We start from the raw sequence: 26447 nt of genomic DNA on the forward strand, positions 1-26447 counted from the left end.
AATGGGCAAAAGCTGTATGATGGGGCTCCCTATTCCCAACTTATCCTGAAAAATCTCTGTAGCCAAAGCCTGTTCATATCCAGAAGTTATTCATTTGTTACTTATTGCAAAATATTGGAGAACGAGGGGAAGGAGGGATGTAGGGGTGACGTTGGCAGAGCTGGCATGGACGGGCTATAATCACCCGCCTGTCCAGCACAGGCAGGTGCCTGGGCAGCACGACTGGAGAAGGGGCACAGGCATCCATGGTCCCCGCCCTGGATCCCTCGGCGCAGTGACAAGAGGTCACAGTGCAGCGCCAGCTGGGGACCGCTGGGTCCTGTAAGCACAGGGAGTGAGTGTGAACCGGGCCCCGCCTTCCCCCTCTCTGCCTGCCCAGAGCTGCGTGCTGCAGGTCAAGACTGTCCAGCCTCCCACAGGAACACAGTAAAGACCAGAGGGAGCGCTGCCGGCATGTCTACACCCGATGAGCCAGTAAGGACTCCAGGAGCTCGTCTGTGTCTCTATTTAGGCGCCTCCATGTTCTGATTCCACTAGGAGGAGGAAGCACCAGGCTCAGGACTCCCATTGGCTCAAAAACCCAAAACACAGGAAATGTGGAGCTGACAGTCAGCAGCAACCTGAGAACTTGGAAGGAGAACAGAGATGAAAGCTTTCGCTGTTCAGCAGGTCCACAGGAGATGGAAGGATACAATGGGGAACACTTAGTCAAGCGTTTCTCCAGAACGTTCTGATTCAGAGGATGAGAAGACTGAAGGGGATGCTGAGAACACATTGTTCTCTCACGAGGACATGGCCAATAGCAGTGTCCCCAGCATGGGTGACACTGACAGCACAGCAGCCTGCAGAGTACTGGAAGGGGAGAGGGTTACTCTGGTGCCAGCTGCAAACTTCTCTTCCCTCCATTGGTCCCAGCAAGTCATCACAGTGGAGGGAAAATTATTCATGGGGCCAATGCAATCCAAGGAATCTCTTAACTTAGGGTTGTGGTGCTGCCTCCTTTAAAAACAAACAAAAGAAAACAGTGCTTGAATAGGAGGGACACACGCAGGGATTTCAATCCATTTAGCCACAAGCAGGTAGAGCCTCCCCAGCAGAACATGTGTTATTAATGTGCATAGTGGAAGATTACAGTTTCTAAAAGCAACAAAGACCTTTGTGAAAATTCATTTATTTAATTTAGGGAATTGGAAAGAGGACATTGGTGGATCAATCTTCTTTCTTTTCTTTCCAGTTGGTGCACACTGCAGTGAGAAGGTACACTTAGAGTTTGGAAACCTTCCTGAGGTTCGGGTCAAAAAATAACCAAAGAACATTGTTATATTACTGCTAAAAATATCATTTTTACAATTAATGCTGATTTTAATAATATGTTTACTTTAATCTTACAGTTTTATTTTATGAATCTTTAATAGGATGAGGCTAGAAAAATAAAGAAAGACAACTATACTAAACAGTGTGGCTGAGTCTGGAGCTCAAGCCAGACTCTCCTTGGTAAGTAGCCCTTTAAAAGTATTCCCTGCTTCTGTCTGGGAAGTGCATAATACTCGTCCATCTTGGTCATACCGAAGTCACTTCAGGACTCACATCGCAACCATTGGTTGCAAAGACAGAGAGGAGAAGAGATTCTTCGCTGGGCTCTGTCAGTAGACAGCAGGAAGTGTAGTCTGGGCTGGAGGTGAGAAACGGAGTTGTCCTTGGGAGTGAGAAGAGCAGGCTGCCTGAAGAGATATCCATGGAATCAGTGAGGTCCTGAAGGAGGCAAGTCAAAGAAATTGTCAGGTGTTTTTTGTTTATTCTTAAAGTCATGAGAAAACTCAAGAGTTAAAAATCAACAGGCTTCCAAGGGTCTACCGTTAAGGGGTTAGTAAAGTTATTTTACTATATTTCATTGAAGAAATCACTCATAAAATCTTAGACTCTTTATTCAATTGGCAGAAAAATCTACTCCCTTCTAACTATTAATAGAGATTTGGTCTGTTTTTTCGGAAACCAAGTCAGTTCAGTGGACTCATACCACACCCTGTGTTGCCTACAAAACATTAGACAAGAATCCTTTGGCATATGAAGTGGAACTCAGGATTCTTTGTCATCTCACTGTCTTGTCTCTATGATTTCATGCTGTGGCCTCTCATTGGTTCATACAGCCCACATCCATTTCTAGCCATCACTTCCTTTAATGGGCTCTTCCAGACAAGCCATTATATCGACACTCCCTATGGTTTGCCCTTGGATCTTGGGTACATTTGGAAGAGTTCAACTCTCCACATTTATATTTCTAGCCAGCTGTATCAGTGAGTGTAATCCAAATCCTCTTTTATTGTGAGGATTGAGTTAATATTTTAAAGAACTTAGAATAGTGGCTAGTCCATAATAAGCATGCAAAAATTCAGTTATTTTTTAATCACCCTTACTATTATCCAGATTAAGATCAGAATCTTTTGGAATCATCTAATTCTTTTCTTTCAATTCTAATTAATTTAATTTAATACTAATTCCCTTTCTTTTAGTTTCTCAAGGCAATCTTTTCATTGCCTAGAGGATTTACCAGGTGGTAGAGCCCTCAGGCAAAGACTGGTACCTACTATCCTGCCAGAGAGAGTGAGTGTTGTAGTAACTGGGGTTCTGGTTGCCAGTATCTGTGAGCTGGTTGGTGTGCCTTCTTCCTTCTCTCCTCAGAGCTGATCACATGTGGATTAAATGAAAGAAAATCAGATGGCTGGTCTGGCAAACCTGAAGGTAGGCCATTGACCCAGGAGTTCATCTTTGAGTGTCTGGCAGAAGCAGCCATTGTCCTGACTTTGTGTTATTCAAAATTGGCCTTCATTCCTCCCCTCTGCCATACCCTGGTCCCCAATTTGGCTGTACTGAATTTTGCTAACTTAGAATATGTCATTTCGTCAGCGGAATATCACTTCCCTTTATTCACTTTCGCGACACTCAGACTTACATTTGTTTTCTTTTTTCCCACAAGACAACTGTCAGATTTTACTTTCTAGGAAAGTAGAAATGAGAAACAAAAAATCTGAAGTCTTGAAAATGATAGGGATTGCAGCATCTTTGCCTTTCTTTTACTTCCTTTATTGTTCTCACTTCATCATGAATTAGAATGTAATGCAGGAGAAGCAAGACAAATCTTGCCCACTGAGCCACTGAGTGAAAAGAAGGTACAAAAATTATAAGTGAAAAATGATGAACCACAAAAGCCTAACCACATGGACCTGCATGAATGAGTTCTAGAAGGCAAGGGAATATCAGAGACGCTCATTCAATCATAACCATCAGCCTCAGCTGTGAATCAAACAGTAAATAAACCCCACTCATTGGTTCTAAAGAGCTTAATTGCCAAAGGTGGACTGGTAAATCCCTCAACAAATATAGAGACCATTAGGGCTGAGGGAGCCCGCCCTCCTATGTAAAGTAAGGAGGGAAAAATGGAGCCTAAGAGCAGGGCTGAAAATGTGTCCTAGACAGAGAAGATAATATTCATATAGGAATAAGAGTCTTTGTGTGTGTGTGTGTGTATGTGTGTGTGAGTATTGACATACCTACATCACTTCTGACTTTAGGGCAAAGTCTTTTCTCATTTGCTTGATAAGTATCCATTTGGATGGGCCATCTGAAGTTTACTGGGAAAATTTAACTTCTATCACAAAATTAAGAGTTTGGATTGATGACATCTTCTTAGACCACATGGAGAATACATAAATGAAAACAAAAAAGGAAGTAAAAGTGTAGAGAAATATTTAGAAAATGAAAATTATTGTGTTCCCTATTTAATGGCCAAGCTTAGAAAGAATGTCATCAGAGAACCTCGGGTCCAAGGTTCATAGAGACTCTGCTCAGACAAGCCAGGAGCACCCTTGTTGTCCCTATGGCCCTCCTGCTCTCTCTACTGATGGCCCTGGTGGTGTTCAGCTATGGCCCTGGTGGATCTCTGGGCTGTGACCTGCCTCAGAACCACATCCTGGTTAGCAGGAAGAACTTTGTGCTTCTGGGACAAATGAGGAGAATCTCCCCTTTCCTCTGTCTGAAGGACAGAAAAGACTTCAGGTTCCCCCAGGAGATGGTAGATGGCAGCCATTTCCGGAAGGCCCAAGACATCTCTGTCCTCCATGAGATGCTCCAGCAGATCTTCAACCTCTTCCACACAGAGCGCTCCTCTGCTGCCTGGAACACGACCCTCCTGGACAACCTCAGCACTGGACTCCATCAGCAGCTGGAAGACCTGGACACCTGTTTGGTGCAAGAGACAGGAGAGGAAGAATCTGCCCTGGGAACTGGGGGCCCTACGCTGGCCGTGAAGAGGTACTTCCAGAGACTCCATCTCTACCTGAAAGAGAAGAAATACAGCGACTGTGCCTGGGAGATTGTCAGAGTGGAAATCATGAGATCCTTCTCTTCACTGACAAACATGCAAGAAAGATTAAGAATGGGGTCAGCTTGAAATGATTCTCCTGGACTACTGTGCCATGTCGCCCTTGCACATGTCTTTGGTCATTTCAAAAGGCTCCTATTTCTCTTTTAGTCACAGATTTTATTGAATTTAACTCAGCAAGTATTTCTCAGTAGTATTTAGCAAGAATATGGTAAAAATATTCAGGTCCTGTGGCATCGGTGCCTAAGAGATGACTGCCCTGATGTTTTTATTTATTGTTTATTAATTTATATTTATTTATTCCTATATCTTATCATATTTACATTTCTAGTTTCATATAAAAGATATTTGCTTTTATATTGCATTAAAATTTAGAAAACATGTTGACCTCTTCATTTTATTAAATTTGCATTTTGTTTTATTTATTAAATTCTTATCAAACAAAACTTCTTGAGTCTGTTTATCCTTAAAATCCAAATCCAAACCCTGGTTTTCTAAACCAAATCAAAGAATGGATGGCAATATTTATCTACCCATTCATTCATGCAGTTCACGTCATCTGTAAGAATAGAGTATCAAAGTGGGAGATTGTGGAATTGCCTTCAAGAAACACAGGTAAATAAATACAACACAGTAGTTTGTGTATTGAAATTTTCAGTCTTACAATGAAAGAGACATAAGAAGATTATCAGGATTTTTAAAATCTCAATTTATTAAAAAATACAAAAAGAAGTAAAGGAAAATCTTCTTACATCAGAAGCTTTAGATACAAATAATTTTGAGGCGAAAAAGATGTCCTTTCTAGAGTGTCTGGGAGATATGTAATTTCAGATGTCTTGTTGGCTGCTGGGCATATGGGTCTAGAATTAACAACCAATGCCGTGGGCGCACGTATTAATTCAGGATACCTCATGCACATCTAGACAGGAGGACACGAGGATAGATGTGGTCACTTATAGAGCGGATGATGAGGAGAGGACTGAAACCTAGCCCTGCAGACCGTCATATTTAAAGGTAGGGCAGAGGAGAGTCTGCAATGGGCACTGAGGCTGAGTGGCCAGTTCACTTAGAAGAACATATGGGGACAAATAGGGGAGAGACTACTGAAAGGAAGAAGTGTGTTTAGAAGACAGAGTGGTGGTGTTGGCCCAGTGGCAGAGTGGTTAAGTTCGCATGCTCCGCTTCAGAGGCCTGAGGTTCCTGGGCCCGGATCCTGGGCATGGACCTACACACCGCTCATCAAGTCATGCTGTGGCAGTGTGCCACATACAAAAAATACAGGAAGATTGGCACAGATGGTAGCTCAGCGACAATCTTCCTTACACACACAAAAAAAGGCAAAGTGGTGCTTGCAGGGCAGTTGTAGACTGAACTGTTCCAGGGAACCTGAAAACAGACACCGCTGGTGACCTTAACAGGATGTCGTTTAGAAGAAATAATGGCACAGAAACCAGATGGGAGTAGGTTGAAAAAGAAACACAAGTATGAGAAGTAGGGTCACTGTGTTAGAAAATTATTTTGGGAAGCTTCTTTGTGAAGTGGAGGAGACCCTCCTGGAGAAATTCCTCACTTGACTTGGGCAGCAGCTGGGAGACCTAGAGATCTGTTATTCAGGAGAAAAAAGTAAAAGAAATTCCTGAGGCAAGACTTCCTCTTGGCTGTGAAGAGGTGATGCAAAGAACCAGTCTTTATTTTAAAGATAAGGAACACAGTGAATGTACGTAGGAGGTTGTCAGAGTGGAAATCAAGAGCCAGTTGTCTTCATCATCAATCTTCTTCAAAAAAAGATACCAAAAATCTAGTTGACCCTGGATTTGGCAATGACTTTTTAGATACACCAAAGACATGATCCATGAAAGAAAAAGGTGATAATTGGACTGCATTAAAAATAAAAACTGCTGCTGCTCTGCGAAAGACACCGTCAAGAGAATGAGAACAAAAGCCACAGACTAGGAGAAAATATTTGCAAAAGACAGATCTCATAAATGACTGTTATCCAAAATAGACAGAAAACTCTTAGAACTCAACAATAAGAAAACGAAAAACCCAATTCAAAATGGGCAAAAGATCCAAACCGACACCTCACCAAAGATGATAGAGAGATGGCAAAGAAGCACATGAAAAGTTACTCTACATCATTCATCATCAGGGAACTGCAAATTAAAACAACGAGATTCCACTGCACATCTATTAGAGTGGCTAAAATCCAGAACACTGACAACAGCAAATGCTGGTGAGGATGTGGAGCAACAGGAACTCTCACTCATTTTGGTGGGAATGCAAAATGGTGCAGCCACTTTGGAAGACACATTGGCAGTTTCTGACAAACCTCAACATACTCTTACCACACAATCTAGCAGTTGTGCTCATTGGGATTTACCCAAATGCGTTGAAAACTTACGTCCACATAAAACCCTGCACAGGGATGTTTATAGCAGCTTATTCATAATTGCCAAAGTCTGGAAACAACCAAGATGTCCTTCAATAGGTGAATGGATAAATAAACTGTGGTACATCCAGACAATGAGATATTATTCAGCGATAAAAGGAAATGAGCTATCAAGCCATGAAAAAGACATGAAGGAACCTTAAATGAATATTACTATGAGAAAGATGCCAATCTGAAAAGGCTACATATTATATGATTCCAACTATATGACATTCTGGAAAAAGGAGAAACTGTGACAACACTAAAAATCAGTAGTTGCCCAGGATTTGGGCAGGTGCGGGGGGAGGGGGAGGGAGGAAGAGGCAGAGCACAGAGGATTCTCAGGGCAGGGAGACTATTCTGTGTGATACTATAATGGGGGATACATGTCATTATGCATTTGTCAAAACCCATGGAATGTACAACACAAAGAGTGAACCCTAATGTAAACTATGGCTGTGGTTGATTTTTTTTTTAAAAAGCATGTAAGGAGTGAGCCCAGGGCTTTCATTAAAAAACAAAATGCTGATTCCCTTCAAAGACTGCTTTTGGTATGAAATATATTGCCTTAAATTATACAGAATTTTATAAAATAACATGTTTACCTTTACATTGTGTGAACTATAACAACATGCTCATCTTAATATCTTTTTTTTTCCAGTTTAATTTTTTGTTTATTGCAGTAACATTGGTTTATAACCTTGTAAAAATTTCAGGTGTACATCATTGTACTTCTATTTCTGCATAGATTACATCATGTTCACCACCAAAATACTAATTACAACCCATCACCACACACATGTACCGAATTATCCCTTTCACCCTCCTCCCTCCCCCCTTCCCCTCTGGTAACCACCAATCCAATCTCTGTCCCTATGTGTTTGTTTATTGTTGTTATTATCTACTACTTAATGAAGGAAATCATGCGCTATTTGACCTTCTCCCTCTGACTTATTTCACTTTGCATAATACCCTCAATGTCCATCCATGATGTCACAAATGGCTGGATTTCACCGTTTCTTATGGCTGAGTAGTATTCCATTGTGTATATATACCACAGCTTCTTTATCCATTCGTCCCTTGATGGGCACTTAGGTTGCTTCCAAGTCTTGGCTATTGTGAATAACGCTGCAATGAACACAGGGGTGCATGTACCTTTACAGATTGGTGTTTTCAAGTTCTTTGGATAAATACCCAGCAGTGGGATGGCTGGATCATATGGTAGTTCTATCCTTGATTTTTTGAGGAATCTCCATACTGTTTTCCATAGTGGCTGCACCAGTATGGACAACCTAACAATTGGGAGAAGATATTTGCAAACCATACTTCTGATAAGGGCTTAATCTCCAAAATATATAAAGAACTCATGCATCTTACCAACAAAAAAACTACCAACCCAATTAAAAAATGGGCAAAGGACCTGAACAGACATTTCTCCAAAGAAGATATACAGATGGCCAACAGACACATGAAAAGATGTTCAAAATCATTAACTATCAGGGAAATGCAAATCAAAACTACAATAAGATATCACCTCACGCCCGTCAGAATGGCTATAATTAACAAGACAGGAAACAACATGTGTTGGAGAGGATGTGGAGAGAAGGGAACTCTCATACACTGCTGGTGGGAGTGCAAACTGGTGCAGCCACTATGGAAAACAGTATGGAGATTCCTCATCTTAATATCTTAATTCTCTTGTCAGCTATTAAATTTTACGACAAGCAAAATTTTCTTTTGTACGTTTGTAATGAAAACCCAACTGATCCAGATTTTTATGAGAAGGTGAAGAGTAGATGGACAACTCCTTCATTCACTCATATTAAGATCTAAAAGCGAGCATCAATATGCCTGTTTGTGTGCTTGCCCTCAGGAAATAGACGTGAGGAAGCAAAGATAATTCCCGCTTTCTTGTACCAGATATCATGTACACAAGATTTACATGCAAATTAATGAATGGCTATGAAGTATATAATTTTATGTATTTAATACATAGATTGAACCATTAATCAACACTATAATCAAGACATAATTCAGCATCATCCCTCAACCCCCAATGCCCAGAGGCAAACACCACTCTGATTTCCATCACTAAGGATTCACTTTATTTCTTCTTCTACCTCGTATAATTGGAATGTCTCTTTTTGTGCCTGGCTTCTTTCGCTTAATATGTCTTTGGGATTCATGCGTGTTGTTGCATGCATTAGCAGTAGTTCATTTGTTATTGCTCAGTGTTAGTTCCATTGAACGAATGATCCACAATATATTTATGCATTTCATGTTGATGAACTTTTGGATTGTTTGTAGTTTTCAGCTATTATGAATGTAGCTGCCATTGACATTCTTGTAAGAGATCTCTTGGTAAACATAAGTTTCCATACTCATGGGTAAATGTTGAGAAGTGGAATTTCTGAGCTATAAGATGTGTAAGTTTAACTTTATAAGAAACAGTTTTCCAAAGAGGTTATAACTTTTTACATTCCCACAAGAATGCGAGTGCCACTGTCTCCTCATCCTTGCAACACTTGTCAGTCTTTTTTAATTTAGGCATTCTGGTTAGCGTAATGTAGTATCTCACTGCGGTTTCCATTTGCATTTCCCGTGTGACCAGTGATGTTCAGTACATTTTCATGCATTTATTAGCCATTCATGAGTTGTCTTTTTAACTTGATTTGTAGGAGGCCTTTATATATTCTGGATAAAATCCTTTCCTAGGCATATGTACTGGAAATATTTTCTCCCAAATTGCAAGTTGCATTTTCATTTTTTTAATGGCATATATTCTTAATTAGAAATTTTAAATTATTTAATAAGGTTTTTCTTTTAGAATAGTTTTAGGTTTATGGAAAAATTATGACGATAGTACAGAGTGTTTTCATCTAATCTACCTCCATTTTCCCCTATTATTAACATCCTTATTCAGTAAGAGACATTCGCCACAATAATGAACCAATATTTACAAATTATTATTACACGGAGTCTATACTTGATTCAGGTTTTCTTACTTTTTACCTCCTGTCCTTTTTCTGTTCCACGATCTCTTCCAGAACACCCCATTACATTTAGTGTCATAACTCCTTAGTCTCCTCTGTGCTGCGACAGTTTCTCAGAATTCCCTTGTTTTTGACGACCTTGACAGTTGTGAGGAGTGCAGTTCAGGTATTTTATAGACTGTCCCTCAGTTGGGACTTGTCTGATGTTTCTCTGATGATTATGCTGGGTTACAGGTTTTGAGAAGACGACAATTTGCAAAGTGCCATTTATTCACTCCCTATCAAGGGCACATATTGTCAACATGACATCACTGCTGCTGTTCAGCTCGATCACCTGGCGGGGGCAGTGTTGTCATGTTTCTCTCCTGTGAAGTTACTGTGTGTCCCCCCTTTCCACACTGTCCTCTTTGGAAGGAAGTCTGTATATGCGCCCAGACTTAAAGAGCAGGGAGTGATGCTCTAGCTCCTCGAGGTAACAATAGCTGTACAAATTATTTGGAATTCTGAACGGGAGATTTGTCTCTTCTCTCATATTTAATCATTTATTCAATAATTTACTTATAGCACTATGCACTAACGGATATTTATTTTGTACTTTCAAACATAATCTGTACAATCTTATTCTGTCGCTCAAATTTCTCCAGAATTGGTCATTGTGAGCTCTTTCAGTGAGCTCCTGTGTCCCTCTGACATAACCCATCATTGTGTGTGTGTGTGTGTGTGTGTGTGTGTGTTTTAGCATTTCCTTTCTGGCACTACACAACGATTCCAGTTCATACTGTATATTCCCTGCTGTAGTCCTAGAATCAGTCATTTCTCCAAGGAAGCCTGGTTCCTCTCTTTGGAATTGGTATCAGTGACCTAGATCTGAGCACAAGATGTGCTTGTTCCTACTCAAGCGTCATCGCTTTTAGGAATTCTCAGGTGACAGAGCAACGGAACAGATGTGTTAAAACCAACCTGTGTATATATATGTACCTATAAATATTTCTATATGCAAAGATGTGTATCTATACTACACATGAGTGCATACTGCTATCTCCACATGGACCATTCTAGCTCCACCCTCTCGCTTACCTGTAACCTTTCACTCCATCAGTGAGAAACCTGAGTCACATCACTTGACGTCAATTTACTTAATATTTCACTTCTAGTATTCATGTACAGCAGAATCAGCATTGTTAACCCATATCCCGGTGGGAAACGTTATCAACTTGAGTGCTTATGAGCAGTGTCTTTTGTCGTTAGTCTTACAAATGCCACTCATTTTCAAAGTTACATAGCTCAGCAACTATGCCCCCACCCGCTTCAGTGAGGGAACTGGGCAGGTGTCATGATGGTGAGAAGGTGACATTCCCATTCCTTCCTGCTTGCTGGGTCATTCTTCCCTCTTCACCTGCCGTTAAACTTGTTCATTTATCTGCAGTCACTATGGCTGCACCGTGAACATTCCCTTCCTGATTGTTGTGTCATACCTTGCCCTGCAGTGACATCATCAGGTGCCACGTAGTCTCCATGCAAAGGGGCTTCCCTTTCCCAGGTACCCACTCAATGGGGAGAATTCATTGTTGTGTCCAAAGCTTTTTTCTAGATAGATAAACCCCACAGACACGGCAGCTCTTTAAGCAGCACTTACCTTGTTCCCTGGACTTGCCACATTAACCCCAGGATCCCCTAAACACCCTCCTCCTCTAAAGCTCAATTAGTTCTACATCCACTCTGGGTAGTTTTTCTAACATTCAAAAGCCACGTTTTCAGGAAAACGTTCTGACCTCTGATCCCTTTCAGAGAAGGGTTGTCTGTGGAGGTTGGGAGGTGGGGCAAGGTGACCCAATTTTCATGTCCCTAGCTTTGAACCCAGTTCTCTTCCAGTGGCCAAGTGTGACCCGAGGGCCACTTGAAGATATGTGGAGATTTCTTTCCCAAGCCTGATAGTATGTTCTTCTACGCCCAGGTTTCCTAAACCCTTATAACTGCTCTGCCTTCTCTTGGGTCTCCTCTCTTTCCCTCAACCCTTCTAACCATGCACAGAGCCAAGAATTCTGTTTTTCTGTTCTTGAACCTGTCACACGGGGAGAGGAAATGGGAGTTGGTGGTCGGCGGTATATTTTCTTTAAGGCTAAGATAATAATTGTTGGGGAGCAGTGCCCACCTCCCCAGCCTGCATCAGGAATAGAGGGGAGCTGTGGGGGCAGGTGGAAGCTAATCCCCACCAAAAGATTCAAGGTCATGGGGACTTCTCCTTACCCATCTGAACTTAGGGTCCCAACAGTCCAGTTCCATTTCTGGGATATATGAAGTTGCTTGTCTCTTACTGTTCCTAGAGGCTGAGTGGGTCATTTTTGCCTGTGCAACCTCAACTATCCCACCTCTTGACCATATTATGTTCTAGATAATGAGAGAGCAGAGGGAGGGACTGTTGAGTCTAGGTCCCAGGACATGGTCTTTGATTTTCTCACTTTCAAAGCCCCTGAGCATTCGTATTTTTTGTTCTTGTATTCTTGTGTTAGTATTATATTAACAAGATTTTAGAATTGAGGTGTATTCAAAAATACAAATGAAGGAACCCGAGATGATGGTGGGTGTGCAGTGCCACCATCAACATCCCTCCCTGACCCTGATCACCTTCAGAAAGTCTCTTGACATGAGCTGAGGCTGACCCTCTGTTACTCTAAGCCTGAGCTCCTGGCTAACCCGACACTTCCCCAAATGTGGCTGAGGCAGAAGACACAAGTGTCCTTTCAGAAAAAAACAAATATGTTTTGGAAATATATATTTCTGCTTAAATAGAGACAAACTACTTCAGAGAATGTGGTAATTGAGACCCATTTAATTTCCTCTGATTTTCTGGAAACATTTCTTTGAGAGGAGTTTTTCAGAGAGTAGGGGATGCAGGAGGACTTTCTGGCTGCCCTGAGGAAACAGGGTCCCAGAGACAGAGAGTGGGGCAGGGTCTCGGACAGCCTGATGGATCCATGGCTGTGTATGGGGACACTCCTGCAGTCACGCAGGAGGCCACTGTCCAGGTTTTCACGTAGCTGAAACTATTTTGGATCCCTCACTTGGAACCTTGGAAAACTAGGGAGACAGTGAACTGAACCACTGGAATCCCTGGGGTGTGTCATCTTACAGGAGCTGTGAGATCCTGAGAGACAGTGTCTCCGGAGATGAGGTGGGGTCGGGAATGAGGTGTGGGCCAAAGACAAAGTGGGGTTTGGATTGGGGATAGGGTCCTGTATCTGAGTGTGCTCTTGGTGTAGAAGGGAAGAGGTAAGCGGTGGGGGTGAAGGATGGTCCTGACCATGTGGGATCCAGACAAACTGGATCTGCTCAGGGAAAGGCATCCAATGGTTATATGGTGAAAACAAGGAAAGTGAGCAGGTGGTATAGTCCAGTCAGAGGGTGGAGGCCAGAAGCACGGAGGTCAGGGTGAGCTATGACTTAGTGGATCTCAAAGGTGACACTGAAAAGCATCTTCCTAGCTCCATGAACAACATGATGTCTGCTACCTTGGCTGCTTTAACCCTCTCCTCAGAGAAAGGATCTTGCTATAACTGGTCCATAATGTTACCCATCAAAGGAGGCTTGTGCAGTTACATGCAAGAGACAGGAGGTACAAAGCACATTTAAAAGCCGAAGTGGGGGTGGGCCAGACTGGTGGTGTAGTGGTAAAGTTCGCATGTTTCACTTCAGAGACCTGGTGTTTTGCTGGTTCAGATGGTGGACGTGGACCTACTACTCACCACAAATCAAGTCATGCTGAGGTGGCATCCCACATAGAAGAGCTACAACTCTACAACTATAACACACAACTATGTACTGGGACTTTGGGGAGAAAAAAAATAAAAGAGAAAGACTGGCAACACATGTTAGCTCAGGGCCAATCTTCCTCAAAAAAATGCCGAATGGGGACAAGCAGGCCTGGCAGGGGTCACATTCTCCCATGTGTCTGACTTCATGATATTCTCTTTATCTCCACTCCAAGCCTTGATTTCACATCCCTTTATCTATGATTCTTCCTCTCATGTCAACTCCAGGCTGCACTGGGGCCCCAGAATTCCACAGACAACCTAGGAAGAGGGGGGCCTGAAATAACAGGAGAGATGAATCACCTTTTCTGAAGAGAATGTAGGTCTGGTGCCACGTGAGTGCCTTTGCCAGGAGCTCTCCGAACAGAGAAAATAGGAGCCTGGGTCACCTGAGGAGAAGGTCGGATCTTGTAGGAAGCTGAGTAGAAAGTTCCATTGGGAATAAACTCTTTCAAGGTTAGATTCCGAATGCCCAGGGCTTAGGATTCAAGGTCAACAGTTCAATGACAATAATAGTAAGGTTCTCATATGCACAGGGCTATGCCATTTTAAAGCTCTTTCACACATGTTGTTCTAAGCGATCATCACAACCATGAGATTTGCAGGCCAGTATTCTCTCCAAAGAGGAGTCTGAAGCTTAGGGAAGGTAACAACTTAGAATCTGTCCAACGGCAGGACCCAGAAATTTTGCCTCCAAAAGCAATAATCCTTCCACTACATCTCACTCCACCACCTAGCAGGCAAGACCCATGGCCCAACTCCATCACTGTTCAATTCCAATGGATGGGGAGCACAGGGCTTAGGAGAAGTGTCCCAGGCCTGTTATGCTCCCTAAGAGGATCCCCTCTGAGGTCATCATTTTCTGAAAAGGACTGGTTCTAGGAACTGATCTCAGTGTTGTGGACCTGAGCCCTCAGTGAAAAGAGATAATCAGGTTAATCCAGGGAGAGCCCAGCGTTCAGCAGCAGAACATTACCCTTTAAGGTGCCAACTTTTTTTCCTGCCTCTCTGTTGTCGCTGAAAGACAAGAAAAAATGACATGGGAAGACAATTTGACTCTCCTCTTTCTAAGAGAGCAGCAGACATTCATTGTTGGTGAATAATGTGAGTTTCTACATTGATTTGAGATCTGTATTCTTTCTAAGTTAGTCATTTTTAAAGTGGATCAAAATCTTTTCTACTGATCCTTCTCTGAAAAACTCAAAGAATGGTTTACTGTACACGATCCTTTAAAAATATTTCATGCATTAGTCCTCTAGGGAAGAAAGGCACAGAATCTCAGATCTTCAGGATGTATATGCTCCATATGATAGGACTTCACTCCCTGAGGACATATGGGGTGGTATCTGATCAGAGACTTTCGGAGGCTCAGCATTGCTCTCCATGTTGGCTGTGACACAGTAGAGAGGCCTGGCCCAGAGATACCTGAGATGGAAAGGAGGCCGATAAACAAAGACTGAAGACCTGTTCTCCTCCGGTGTCTTAAAAAGCCAGTACAGGGACCCTGAATCAGCAGCTTGAAACTATCCTGAGGCCCTCTACCACACACATTTATGCAAAACATCTTATCTTCCTTATTAAATTCTGATCCCCACTTTATCTAAAATTGAATCACTCCTGATAATACAACTTTATTATACAAATTCCTTAAAAATAAATAGAAATAAGAAGTATCTGCTTAAAAAATCTGCAGAAACTAGCAAATGGATGATTCATAACATTTGAAACATGAAAAAATCCAGGGAAACTCAAGAACAGGAATGTCTATGCCTGGATAGACAATTAATTCACCCGGGAGCTCTAAAAGAGAAAATAATAAGAGAAAAGTTATTTTAAAATAAAATGAATAACCTGTCCAACTCCAATTTGGAAGGCTGGAAAGTAAAGTGGTTCATAGGTTCACAGGGAAGAGACTCCCCCGTGTGAGGCCTCTCTTCCCCACCTTACCCTGCAACTCACACACACGCCCTCTTTAACTATCTCAGTTAATTTTCTGTGTGCATTATGGTACTCTCTCTCAAATTCAACCAAGTATTGAGATCTTCAAACAATTAAACTCTGACATTCATTAATAGATGTCTGAGCTCTACTTTCTCACTACTTGGTCAGAGGTCAAGGGATGCAAAGATCACTACTCAACGTAGCGATGACAATTGTTTTATTCATTATAAAGTCAAACAAGGTGACCTGATATTAGAAATGTATTGGTGAAACTGGGAATTTACTACTAGCAGAGACATTTAATGCCCCATCAAGCCTGAGATGGTTTTCTAATGACTGTTGCATTCTTCCCCCCCACTCCCCTACATTGATGGCGAAGTGTCACAGTCCTTTTACTAGACGTGAATCAGGAGGCTCTGGCCTGCACAGCCCACTGCCGGCAGGGACCACATTTTGACGCTCTCTCTCTCCTCGTAGCTAAGGACTGCCCATGCTCTTCCTGCAGTTGAACATTCATTCTCTTTACAATAGAAAAAATAATTAAGTACTAGAGTTGATTCTTGCCAGTAAACGACTTATCAGCAGCTCTGGAGGAAATCCTTGGGAAGGGACAGACACTCTTCCTGTGTCACAAGCCTGTGCTCCACAGACTTGGCTCTGCCCATCACCGGGGACAGCTGGGGGCTCTCCTCCCTGGGGGAGTTTTATTGGGTCCCACAGTGAACTGGATCCTGCTCTCTGTCTGCCTTCAGCTCTAGCTACTGTGACATCATTATAACAATGAGCTTCCATCATGTTCCAAAAATATTCAATAAAAAAAGAGGGAGCGGCTGGCCCCGTGGCATAGTGGTTAAGTTTGGCATGCTCCCCTTCAATGGCCTGGGTTTGTGGGTTTGGATCCTGGGTGCAGACCTACACCAGTGGTCAGCCATGTTGTGGCAGTGACCCACATACAAAGCAGAGGCAATATGCACAGATGTTAGCTCAGGGAGAATCTTCCTCAGCAAGAAAAAAAAAGAGGGAGTCTTTTATAGAAATCTCTGCAAAACCTTGATCCAACTTGTGCTTCCCACCTGTAGATTTCTACTCTTTGGAAAACTCTTACAGCCAGAAAGCAAAAGAGAATGGGAAGCAGCTACATGAATGGACAGTGAGGGTGAATTGTGTGAATGAAGTGGGCGCTGTGGGGATTTCCACGCTGGAGTGGAAGGAAACGACTGTGGTGTGGGAGTGAAGGAATGGATCAAGGAAAGCCATGTGGGAAGAAGGAAATACATCAGGGGCCGAGTTTCTTTTGGTCTGTCTGAAGACACTTGCAGTATTCCGCCTTTTTGGCGGCCCTCTTTTGACCATCAGTCAGATACTGAGAAAAGGTGGCACATTTTCAAAGCATTTTAGAGAAGGAAACAAATAATACTGTGATACGAATTTAAGTAGAGAAAGGAAAAGGAGCTACCATTTACTCAGTTCTTATTCTGTAGAAAGCACTAAGTGCTTTAAATTGTGTGCACGTGTTTAGTACAACAGCTCTATGAGTGCTTCTAACACATTTCACATTTGAGAATATCAAGACTCAAGGAGGTTGAGTTACCCTAGATCATACACACGTCCTGGCAGAAATGGGGTTCAATGCAGAATCCTATATTTTGAATTATAAGAAGTTTCTTTAAATTCATATTTTTGATATATCTATATATATTTTTAACCACTTCCTACTCCCCAATCACTCTTTCTCTTGCTTGTTGCCCTTCCTTATTTGGAAGCTACTGCTGTATTTTTAGCTGGTTTTAACCTAAATGGTTAAAAAGCATTTGCTTACGTTTTATAACTACACAGAACTACATAAAAAGATTTACTTTGATATGTGTGTGTTTATTTAAAAATTCAATCAACTCCACTAAATAAAAGCCCTTGGCCACCAGGGCATCACTTCCCAATTCCAGCCCCCTTCCAAGTGGTAACCACTGTTAAGAGCTTGGTGGGTAATCTTTCAGAATTTATATGTGTGTGTGTGTGTATGTTTTTATATACATGGCATTATACCAGAAGCATCATTCAATAGTTTTTTTTTTTTTGCTTAATATTTGTTCAGACATTATTTCCACATCACTACACACATCCTGACCTAATTTCATACAACAACTGGAGGTACCATAGTTTAACTACTATTTGATAGTTATCTTGTTCTTGATATTAAGTACAAACGGCACTGCAATAAATACCCAATAAATGGATACCTTTATACCCATGAGAGAATATGACTAAATTAGACATAGAAGTAAAACAGCTGGTCTAATTTTATATGCATTTTGAACACTAATAGTTACTGCCAAATGTCCGGTACAAAGGTTACTCTAATTCATATTCAAAACCTTGTATGTATATATTTTCACAACATTACACAAACTCTGGGTATAAATAATCTTTTTAATTTTTAATTTGTATTTCTCTAATCAGTTGTTATATTAGTCAATTTCTAGTCAGGAAAACAAAAACCATACCACTTATTTTAATAGAGAGAACTGAATATAAGGAAATAGACCAAAAATGTGGCTACTCACACAAGGAAGGCCATAGGATAGAAGGCAGGGCATATAGCCAGACTCTCCATGCCCTATCGAATTTACCGCCCCACCCCCAACAACTTCTCTAAGATTAACAAGAAATGCATCACGAATTAAAAACACATATATAAATGGATGGATATTCCATGTACATAGATTGAACTACTCAATGGTGTTAAAATATTACTTTTTTCTCAAATGATTCACAGAGTTTATAAGATTCCAATAAAATTGCAGCAGATTTTTGTGGGGAAATTGAGAAGCTAAGTCTAAATTGTATACGGAAATCCCAAGGCCTTAGAACAACCAAGGCAATTTTAAAGAAGAGTCAAAATAGAAAACTTATATTTTCAAATAGCAAGAAGTATTTTAAAGCTCTAGTGTGGTGGGACTGATGTGAGTATAACAAAGAAAACAATGGTGGAGAATAGAGAGTGCAGAACAGACCCATTCAGATATTATCAACTGATTCACAATTGTTGTGTCAGTTGACATAACTGGAGGAAGGAAGAGGCTTTTCAATAAATGGAGCCTGGACAACTGGCTGTCTGTATGGAACAAATAAGAACTTGGACTCCTACCCCATACCTTACACAAAAGTTAATTTGTGATGAACCATAGACCTAAATGTAAAAGCAAAGACTATAAATACTCTAGAAGAATACATATAAATATATCCTTTTGACCTTAAGGTAAGCAAAGAATTCTTATACAGAACACAAAAAAGCACATCCATTGTAGACAAGATTGATACCTTGATCTATATTAAGAGCTTCTGTTCATCAAAAGACACCATTAATGGAGTGAAAAGGCAAGTCACAGAGTGCAAGAAGCAACTAGGAAATAAATTGTCAAAAGGCTCATATCCTGAATATATTAAGAATTTCTAAAAGTCAATTAAAAAGGCAGAAATACAAATAGGAAAATGGAGAAAGACTTCAACAGAGTCTTCACAAAAGGGTTAATAAGCACATGAAAAATGTTTCCAACATCATTATTTACTGAGGAAATGCAAATCAAAAACAACAAGCTTAGGGGCCGGCCCGGTGGCACAGTGGTTAAGTTTGCGTGCTCTGCTTCAGTGGCCCGGAGTTCCCGGGTTCAGATCCCAGCCAGGGACATATGCACCCCTCATCAAGCCACGCTGTGGCGGTATCCCACATACAAAATAGAGGGGGTGGGGCACAGATGTTAGCTCAGGGCCAATCTTCTTCAGCAAAAAGAGGAAGATTGGCAACAGACCTTAGCTCAGGGTCAATCTTCCTCACCAAAACAACAACAACAAAAAACAAGCATAAATTATAAAACAAGTGTTGACAAAGATGTGTTTTTAACTGGGAATTATATAGTTTTCATTGGAGAGTAAATTGGTTACAGACATAACAATGAATTAAAGAAGACAGATATGAGTTACCTAATGCGCCAAGCCATTTATACGAAATTCAAAAACAGGCAAAGCAAATATGTAGTAATAGAGGCCATAGATTTGTGGTGACCTTTGGCCTGGGGCTATTCAGTGGCAGAAGGCACAAGCAAGATTTCTGTGATTCTGAAAATGTTCTATATATTTATCTGGGTATCATACTTAGGTAAAAATACAACAAGATATATACTTATTAGTGCATTTTACTATATATAAGTTATAAATCAAAACAAAGGTTTAAAAAATAAACAACCTTCTTACCAGTGCTGCTCCTGCACACGCTCGTGAATCTCTGAGGTAGCAGCTGCCAGCCACCATTCAGGCTTTTAAGTCTGTTCATTGCCTTACATACAGTATCGGACTTTTCCCTCTCAGTACGTTTGTAACCTGTAAGGTAAATATTATTTTAAATATTATTAGTACCATTATTATTACTAAATAGGGTCATATAATTTTCCCAAGAAGACACAGTCATTAAAAGTCAGGATCAGAACACCAGACTGTCTGCGTCCAACCCAACTCAACCCAGACATTTCTGCTTTGTCCCATTGCTTTCCTTGAATATTGAAAATTTCCTGCCTCCACTTAGGGTCCCTTCTCCGCAGCAAGAAAGACAGACATTAAACCAATGACTGTGTTTAATTAAACCTCAGCAGACACAGCGCAGCTAACTGGAAGTACCGAATGCTAATGAAGACGCGGAATTGGGAGGCAGTAGAAAACACTACTTTCTGACGAAATCTGTGGCTCTTGTGAAATTAAATGACCACATTTTTCTGTTTTCTCATCTTTAAAAAAGAGCGATAATTTTAGTAGCTATCACATAGGAAATTGTAAGAATGAAAGAAAAGTTTCCAAGTTACTGAGAATCTGAACATAGTAAAGGACATCTGCCTTCATATTAATAATACAAATCATTATCATCTGTATGGTCCACGTTCAGCCAGGACAAGCCAAGAGCAGCTTTGATCGCGTCTCCCCTGACACGCTCAGGGGCGGCACATTAGCGCCCCCCAGTGGAAACTCTAGGACAGGCGGGCGTCTTCACGACTGGGAAGGAGCAGAGCGCAGGCGCACACGGTTAACACCGCGCCTGACAAGGAAGAGAGAGAAATCTCAGAGCACGCCGGAGGCTTTTTCTGGGCATCTAGCGTCTTAGCGTGTTGTCTGACAGAAAAAAGCTGCTTTGCGAATAGTATAGATAAATGCTGCTCTAAGTATTCCAAGCGCAAAGACTTTTTTTGAGAGGAATTTAGCTTGATATCATCCCACTAGACTGACCCCAGGAATCAGTATAACGTGGACTTGATAAGAGCAGCGCAGCAACTCAAAATGAACTTTGCATTTGACTGTATTCCGCTTTCCCACTGCACACAAGGAAAGAAGGATGTCCCTAAACTGCAGGCCATTCAGGGAAGTATTACTGAAGAAGAGTAAAAATATCCTACTGATCACAGAACAGAGAGAAACATGTCATTGTTTCTATTTATTTAATATAGGCAGTTGGTTGCTTAGTCCTATTGTATTTAGATTTTCTTTTAAAAAGTCTTGTATATACGTATCTTAAGAATACACAATAGTATAACCAACAAAATTTGTATATCCAATAAAGAGTTAAAACAATTGTTGTAATAGATGATAGAAAGAAATATAACATTTTCACATATATTACACTTAATTAGTCTTAATTTCTACTAATTGTCACTTAATTAGTCCTATTGTTCTGCTGATAAGGTAGCATTTATGTAGCAAGAAAGAAAATAAAGAAAATAAACAGGATAAGATATAATTTCAAGTAAACATCTATTATTCACATTTTTATGTTAAAGTAGTAATACGTGTAAAATTATCTATGATAAATTATATATATATTTTTGGTCTGGTTTGGCTATGTCTCACATTGCTTCGCTAAAGAGTCAGTCACCTTAGACCAGAGACAAAGTAGATGTTTTAGAGAATCTATTTCGCATGAGGGACAAAGATTTTCAAAATCTATGCTTTAAAAATAAATGTTCTAATAGCGAATTCATTCATTGTGATTGGCATATTTATTCCAGAGAATCCTTTATTTTGTTTTCCATGTATACAATTTAAGCAATAATAACACAGAATGAAATATTCTAAATACAAAAACCAGTTTCAAAAATTGGAAGAACTTAAAAAGAATTTGTGACCACAAAAATTCCATGTTTCATCTTGAAGCTTTTCTAAAATAGAAGTATTTCAACTATATTCAAACTTACAATTTAATTGATGATGCTCTACAGAAAGTGACAAAATCAGAGAAACAAAAATGGAAATTTTGGGAGTGATTTTATATGTAGTTACACGTTTCATGCAAAAAAAAACTAGGTCTTGGAGGATCACAAGAAATCACTGGAAGTCCCAATGCTGGAATGTCTCAAAATTTAGTTAAAATATAATCATAAAAAGGAATCTGTGTCTTATTTGTGTAATAAAATTCTAAAGAAATTTATAATGCTACTAGGAAACCATATTAGATCTGAATACTGTCAAGAATATATGAAAATACTTGACCTTATTTTTTGATTACACACCATTTGTAACCCATCAGGAACAAATGTGTCAGATTCAGGTATGTTCTCATTACAGATGATGACAAAACAACAGCAAAAGATGTATTGACTTTACTGAAATGAAAGAAAAACCTAGATATGTTTGGCTTATGAAATTAATAAATTGAAAAAATTAGATATTGACATAAAAATGCTCTTGGCCAAGGACATGAAAATAGAGGGAAGATGGCAAGTGTATACAATAATGAACACCCATTATTTCCCTCAAAAATGATTATGCTAAATTTGTGCATAATCTATTCAACTCATAACGGTGATTTAATCTGCAACAATGTTGCTTTTGTGACTTGAAATATGATAAATTTTTTTAGTATTGTACAAAGGATAAATGCATTTTTCTAGTTTTTGCCTGTCCTAAAAACTATATTAAAAAGTGTACAGACACCTGATGGGTATCAAGGTCAAATGCAATCACCGCACTTCACAGGCAAACTAAAGATGTCTACCAAATATTAAAAGATACGCTATCAAGTGACAACGTACACTACGCTGAAATCTAAAGCATCTTGGCACAAGTAGATTACACATTTTTATGCAATTTAATTTGGTGGGAAGATATTTAGAACCTAGAGGGAAAAGTTAATAATGCTCTACCATAAAAAAAAAAACCCACCTATATATAAAGCAGCTGGTTTCACAGAAGGCCTACGCTTCTGCTCACAACAAATGAGAGAAAGTGACTTTGACAGTATGTTGATAAACATAAAACGTTAGAAACAGATATGAATGCACTTCTCGAATTTGAAAATAAACCGAAATAAAAGTTAAGAAATTGGAAATATAGGAAACACTGGATGAAAGTATCATTATGAGATATAAGTATACTTTAAAAATTAGCAGTGTATAGAATCCTAACTTCAACTTTGCAATAGAAATATAAAAACTTAAACCAAGTGCCTTCAGATATTCATATTCGACAGGAGAAAATTTATTTTCAGTGAATACATCTGATTTGCAAAAAGCAGCCACTGACGTGGTCCCTAAATATTTTTACAATTTAAGTTCTGCAGAAATTTCATTTTAAATGGTTTTAAGCAAGACTCAACATCAGTATTTGAAATACAAAATCGGTTTTCTGTTTGGATCTTCTAAAATGATTCACGAATTTGATTTAGAGCAATCTTATCCAAATTTGGAAGTGACCTTGAAAATTTTATAGAAAATACTAGTCACAGCGAGATCCTGCAAAAGAAATTTCAGGGAGCTGAAGTTACATAAAAATTATTTCAGATCAGAAAAATTTCAAAAACAGCAATTCTTAACAATGAAAACAAGATAATCAAAGAAGTCTGTTTTTGGGGCCAGCCCCCGGGGCCTAGCAGTGAAGTGCGCCCGCTCCGCTACTGGCAGCCTGGGTTCAGATCCCGGGTGCGCACCCATGCACCGCTTCCCGACAGTGTCCCACATACAGCAACCAGAAGGATGTGCAACTAGGACATACAACTATGTACTGGGGCTTTGGGGAGGAAAAAAAAAAGGAGGAGGATTGGCAATAGATGTTAGCTCAGAGCCAGTCTTCCTCAGCAAAAAGAGGAGGATTAGCATGGATGTTAGCTCAGGGCTGATCTTCCTCACAAAAAAAGAGTCTATTTTGACGACTACTGATTAGTTTTCTTCTATTTGAACGAAGAAAGTAAAATAAGGAATTCTTGTTTGGGGAAAAATAAAATATTTAAACAGTGTGAATTTTAATAAACTTTGTTTTCAATTTTTCAATAATTTTTTCAACTACTTTAACGCTGTAGGAAAAACTAACCCTTAAAAAGAATAAGAACAAGCACACAGGGGACATAGTTTGCCTTTTGCCTCAGGCTCCAGTAAGTCTCAGCCGGGCACTGGCCGCGTCCCCAAGTCATTCCACTGGAGGGTCCCAATATTTCCTAGATCCGTGTCCAGATTGTAGGTGCGTTTCCCTGTCGCTGAATTTGTGTCTTTCTCCCGAGAAACAATCCCGAATCTGAAAAGAGATCGCAGCACGCTCTGATTTCGAGCCGTCAGTCCCCTGAATAAACGGGCGCTTTTGTGAACGGTCTGCTAGGATCTCCCAGGAGAAAGGAAAGGACGGATGGACGCGGGGCAGGTGCAGACGGTGAAAGGCTCTGGCGAAGCCGCGGCGCAGCTCCCCTCGGCGTCAGGCCCGAGAAGGAGGCGTTGACTCCGGTTCTCGGGCCCCACGCGGTCCCCGAGCCCGGCGGCGCCCCTCCCGGGCCGGGGCTCAGCGGACGGCGAAGCGCCGGGTCTCCCCGTGGACGCGGCGCCCGAGCGCGCGGCGCCGGAGCCCCAGGCGGGTACCGCTGGGCGGGCGGCGCCGACTGGTCGGTTACAGCGAGTTCGGGCGCCCCCTGCCGGCCGTTGGGGGCAGCGAAGGGAGCTTCGCGCCCGCTGATGAGCGGAGGCCCCGGCTCAGCTTCACTGTGGTCTGCTGATCTCAGGACTCAATGGCATCATCTATTCGGTAGTGGTGCTGGTGATGCTTTGGTCCAGCCCCTCCTGGTCTCATGGGGGTGAAAAGCAGGAAATCTTCCTGCTTTTGAGATATCTGAAAAGGACCACTTCTCAGTCACGCCAGGATGGCAGGACCTGCTTTAATATTTTTCACTACAAAACGGGTGACATCAACATCCAGAAGACACAAGCCACCTGTTTCTGGCATCAGATTCTCAACCTGATCCACACGGACTACAGGACAGATCTTCAAGCTGATCCACACGGACTACAGGGCAGATCTTCAAGCTGATCCACACAGAAGACCACAGTACAGCTCAGAGTCAGATCTGCTGGTTAAATCACTCTAGCCGGTCTGGAGCCACTGGAGCAGAAGATGAAAGTAGAAAATCTTCTGGCTCGTCCTTACTTGGGAATGCGGTCCAGGAGTTCTTTCAGGAACCAGCAGCTGTCTAAAGGAGAAGGAAAACAGCTGCGGTGCCTTGGAGGTTGTCAGAGGGAAGAGTGAAGGCTGCTTTTCCCCATTTCATAAATTCCAAAGAAATATCAGGAAATAAGAAAATTATTCTTACGACTCTCCAATCAATTATATTATTGTTTGTCAAATCCAAGAAAGGAATCTGCACTGTATTTTCTGTGCCAGCTACAAAATATCTGAAATCAAAATCAGGGCTTTATATTTACAATATATTGTTTCCAAAAAATTTTCAGAAAAGTAAATGATCTGTGTTTCCTAAATAAATAACCTTATGATAATACATTTTTATCTTTTCCATTTTTTTGGAGGGTATGTGCTGTCTCTAGAACCTGAAGTATATCTTCTCAGGGAAAACCTTCTTCATTATATTGTTTTGTTACAGACTTCTCTCTGTTAAGGTAATGTCAGCTGCTCAAACAGATAAACATGAAAACACCAGTATTTTGAACATAACACAAGTTTATCCTCCCTTCATGTAACACCTCAATGCAGGCATTCCCGATCACGTGACTCTTCTGGTTGACTCTCCCCCAAATATTGATTCAGGGACCCAGGTACCTTCTATTTAGTGCCTTTGCCATGGTCAATATGTGACTTTAAATGTGGCATTGGTGCTTGGGTTTATTCTACTCAGTTGTAAGAGAAAAAGCATGGTGGATCACATAAGCTTGTTTTCGTAGCCAGGCCTGTGCAGAGGAAACAGAACCTCCAACGCATTCAGTTGGCCAGGATTCGCTCACACGGCGACATCTTACTGTGAAGAGTCTGGGAAAGGGAGTCTAATTTTGTGACAGGTGGGAAGAAGATACAAGTCTGGTGAATAAGACCACTCTTCATTTTTAAACTACGTGCACTAATGCTGTTTTGAGAAGAAACAGCCAATTTTCTTGCTTGTGGACATTATATCCAAAAAATTCTGACCACAAATCCGATTCCACAGATTAAAACCAGGCAAAGAATGTGAGGGGAGAAGGCGAGGGTATTCACAACATTATTGGCCCTTTAAAAGGGAGATTCACGTGGATTCCCGAGAGCAGAGGTTAAAGTTGAAACACACTCCTTCTGGACTGGGAGTACACTTGGCGTCCTTCTCACAAACCCGTCTCTGCTCAGGCTTCTGCTCGCTTGAGGCTGTGCTGATTACCCCACAGCCCCTCTATACCATTCCGCCTCCCAGCAAGCCCCTGACAGAACGCTTATGGCCTGTTATGAATTTCTAGGAAGCTTTAGGCGGAGGGATCTTACCCAGTCCCCTCTGCTCCCCGGGCAGTGTGTGTTGGGTAGAAGCTGTTAGTCAGGATGTACCAGCTCGTCTCACTACCTGTGGTTTCAGCCCGAAAATACCCCCTTGAGGAGCTACAGCAGCACATACTGCAGAAATCTCCGTATCC

General features: G+C 41.1%; 1 protein-coding gene across 1 annotated transcript; it reads left to right on the forward strand.

Moving 5' to 3' along the window:
- The first annotated feature begins 3748 nt into the window (after positions 1 to 3748).
- LOC131420252 (interferon omega-2-like) lies at positions 3749 to 4447 on the forward strand. Its single transcript, XM_058566131.1, has one exon. It carries the CDS (start codon positions 3875 to 3877, stop codon positions 4445 to 4447), a length of 573 nt encoding a protein of 190 aa, XP_058422114.1. The 5' UTR covers positions 3749 to 3874.
- Positions 4448 to 26447: the final 22000 nt, after the last annotated feature.

Source organism: Diceros bicornis, chromosome 22 (assembly GCF_020826845.1).
Source record: "Diceros bicornis minor isolate mBicDic1 chromosome 22, mDicBic1.mat.cur, whole genome shotgun sequence".
Lineage (NCBI taxonomy): Eukaryota > Metazoa > Chordata > Mammalia > Perissodactyla > Rhinocerotidae > Diceros > Diceros bicornis.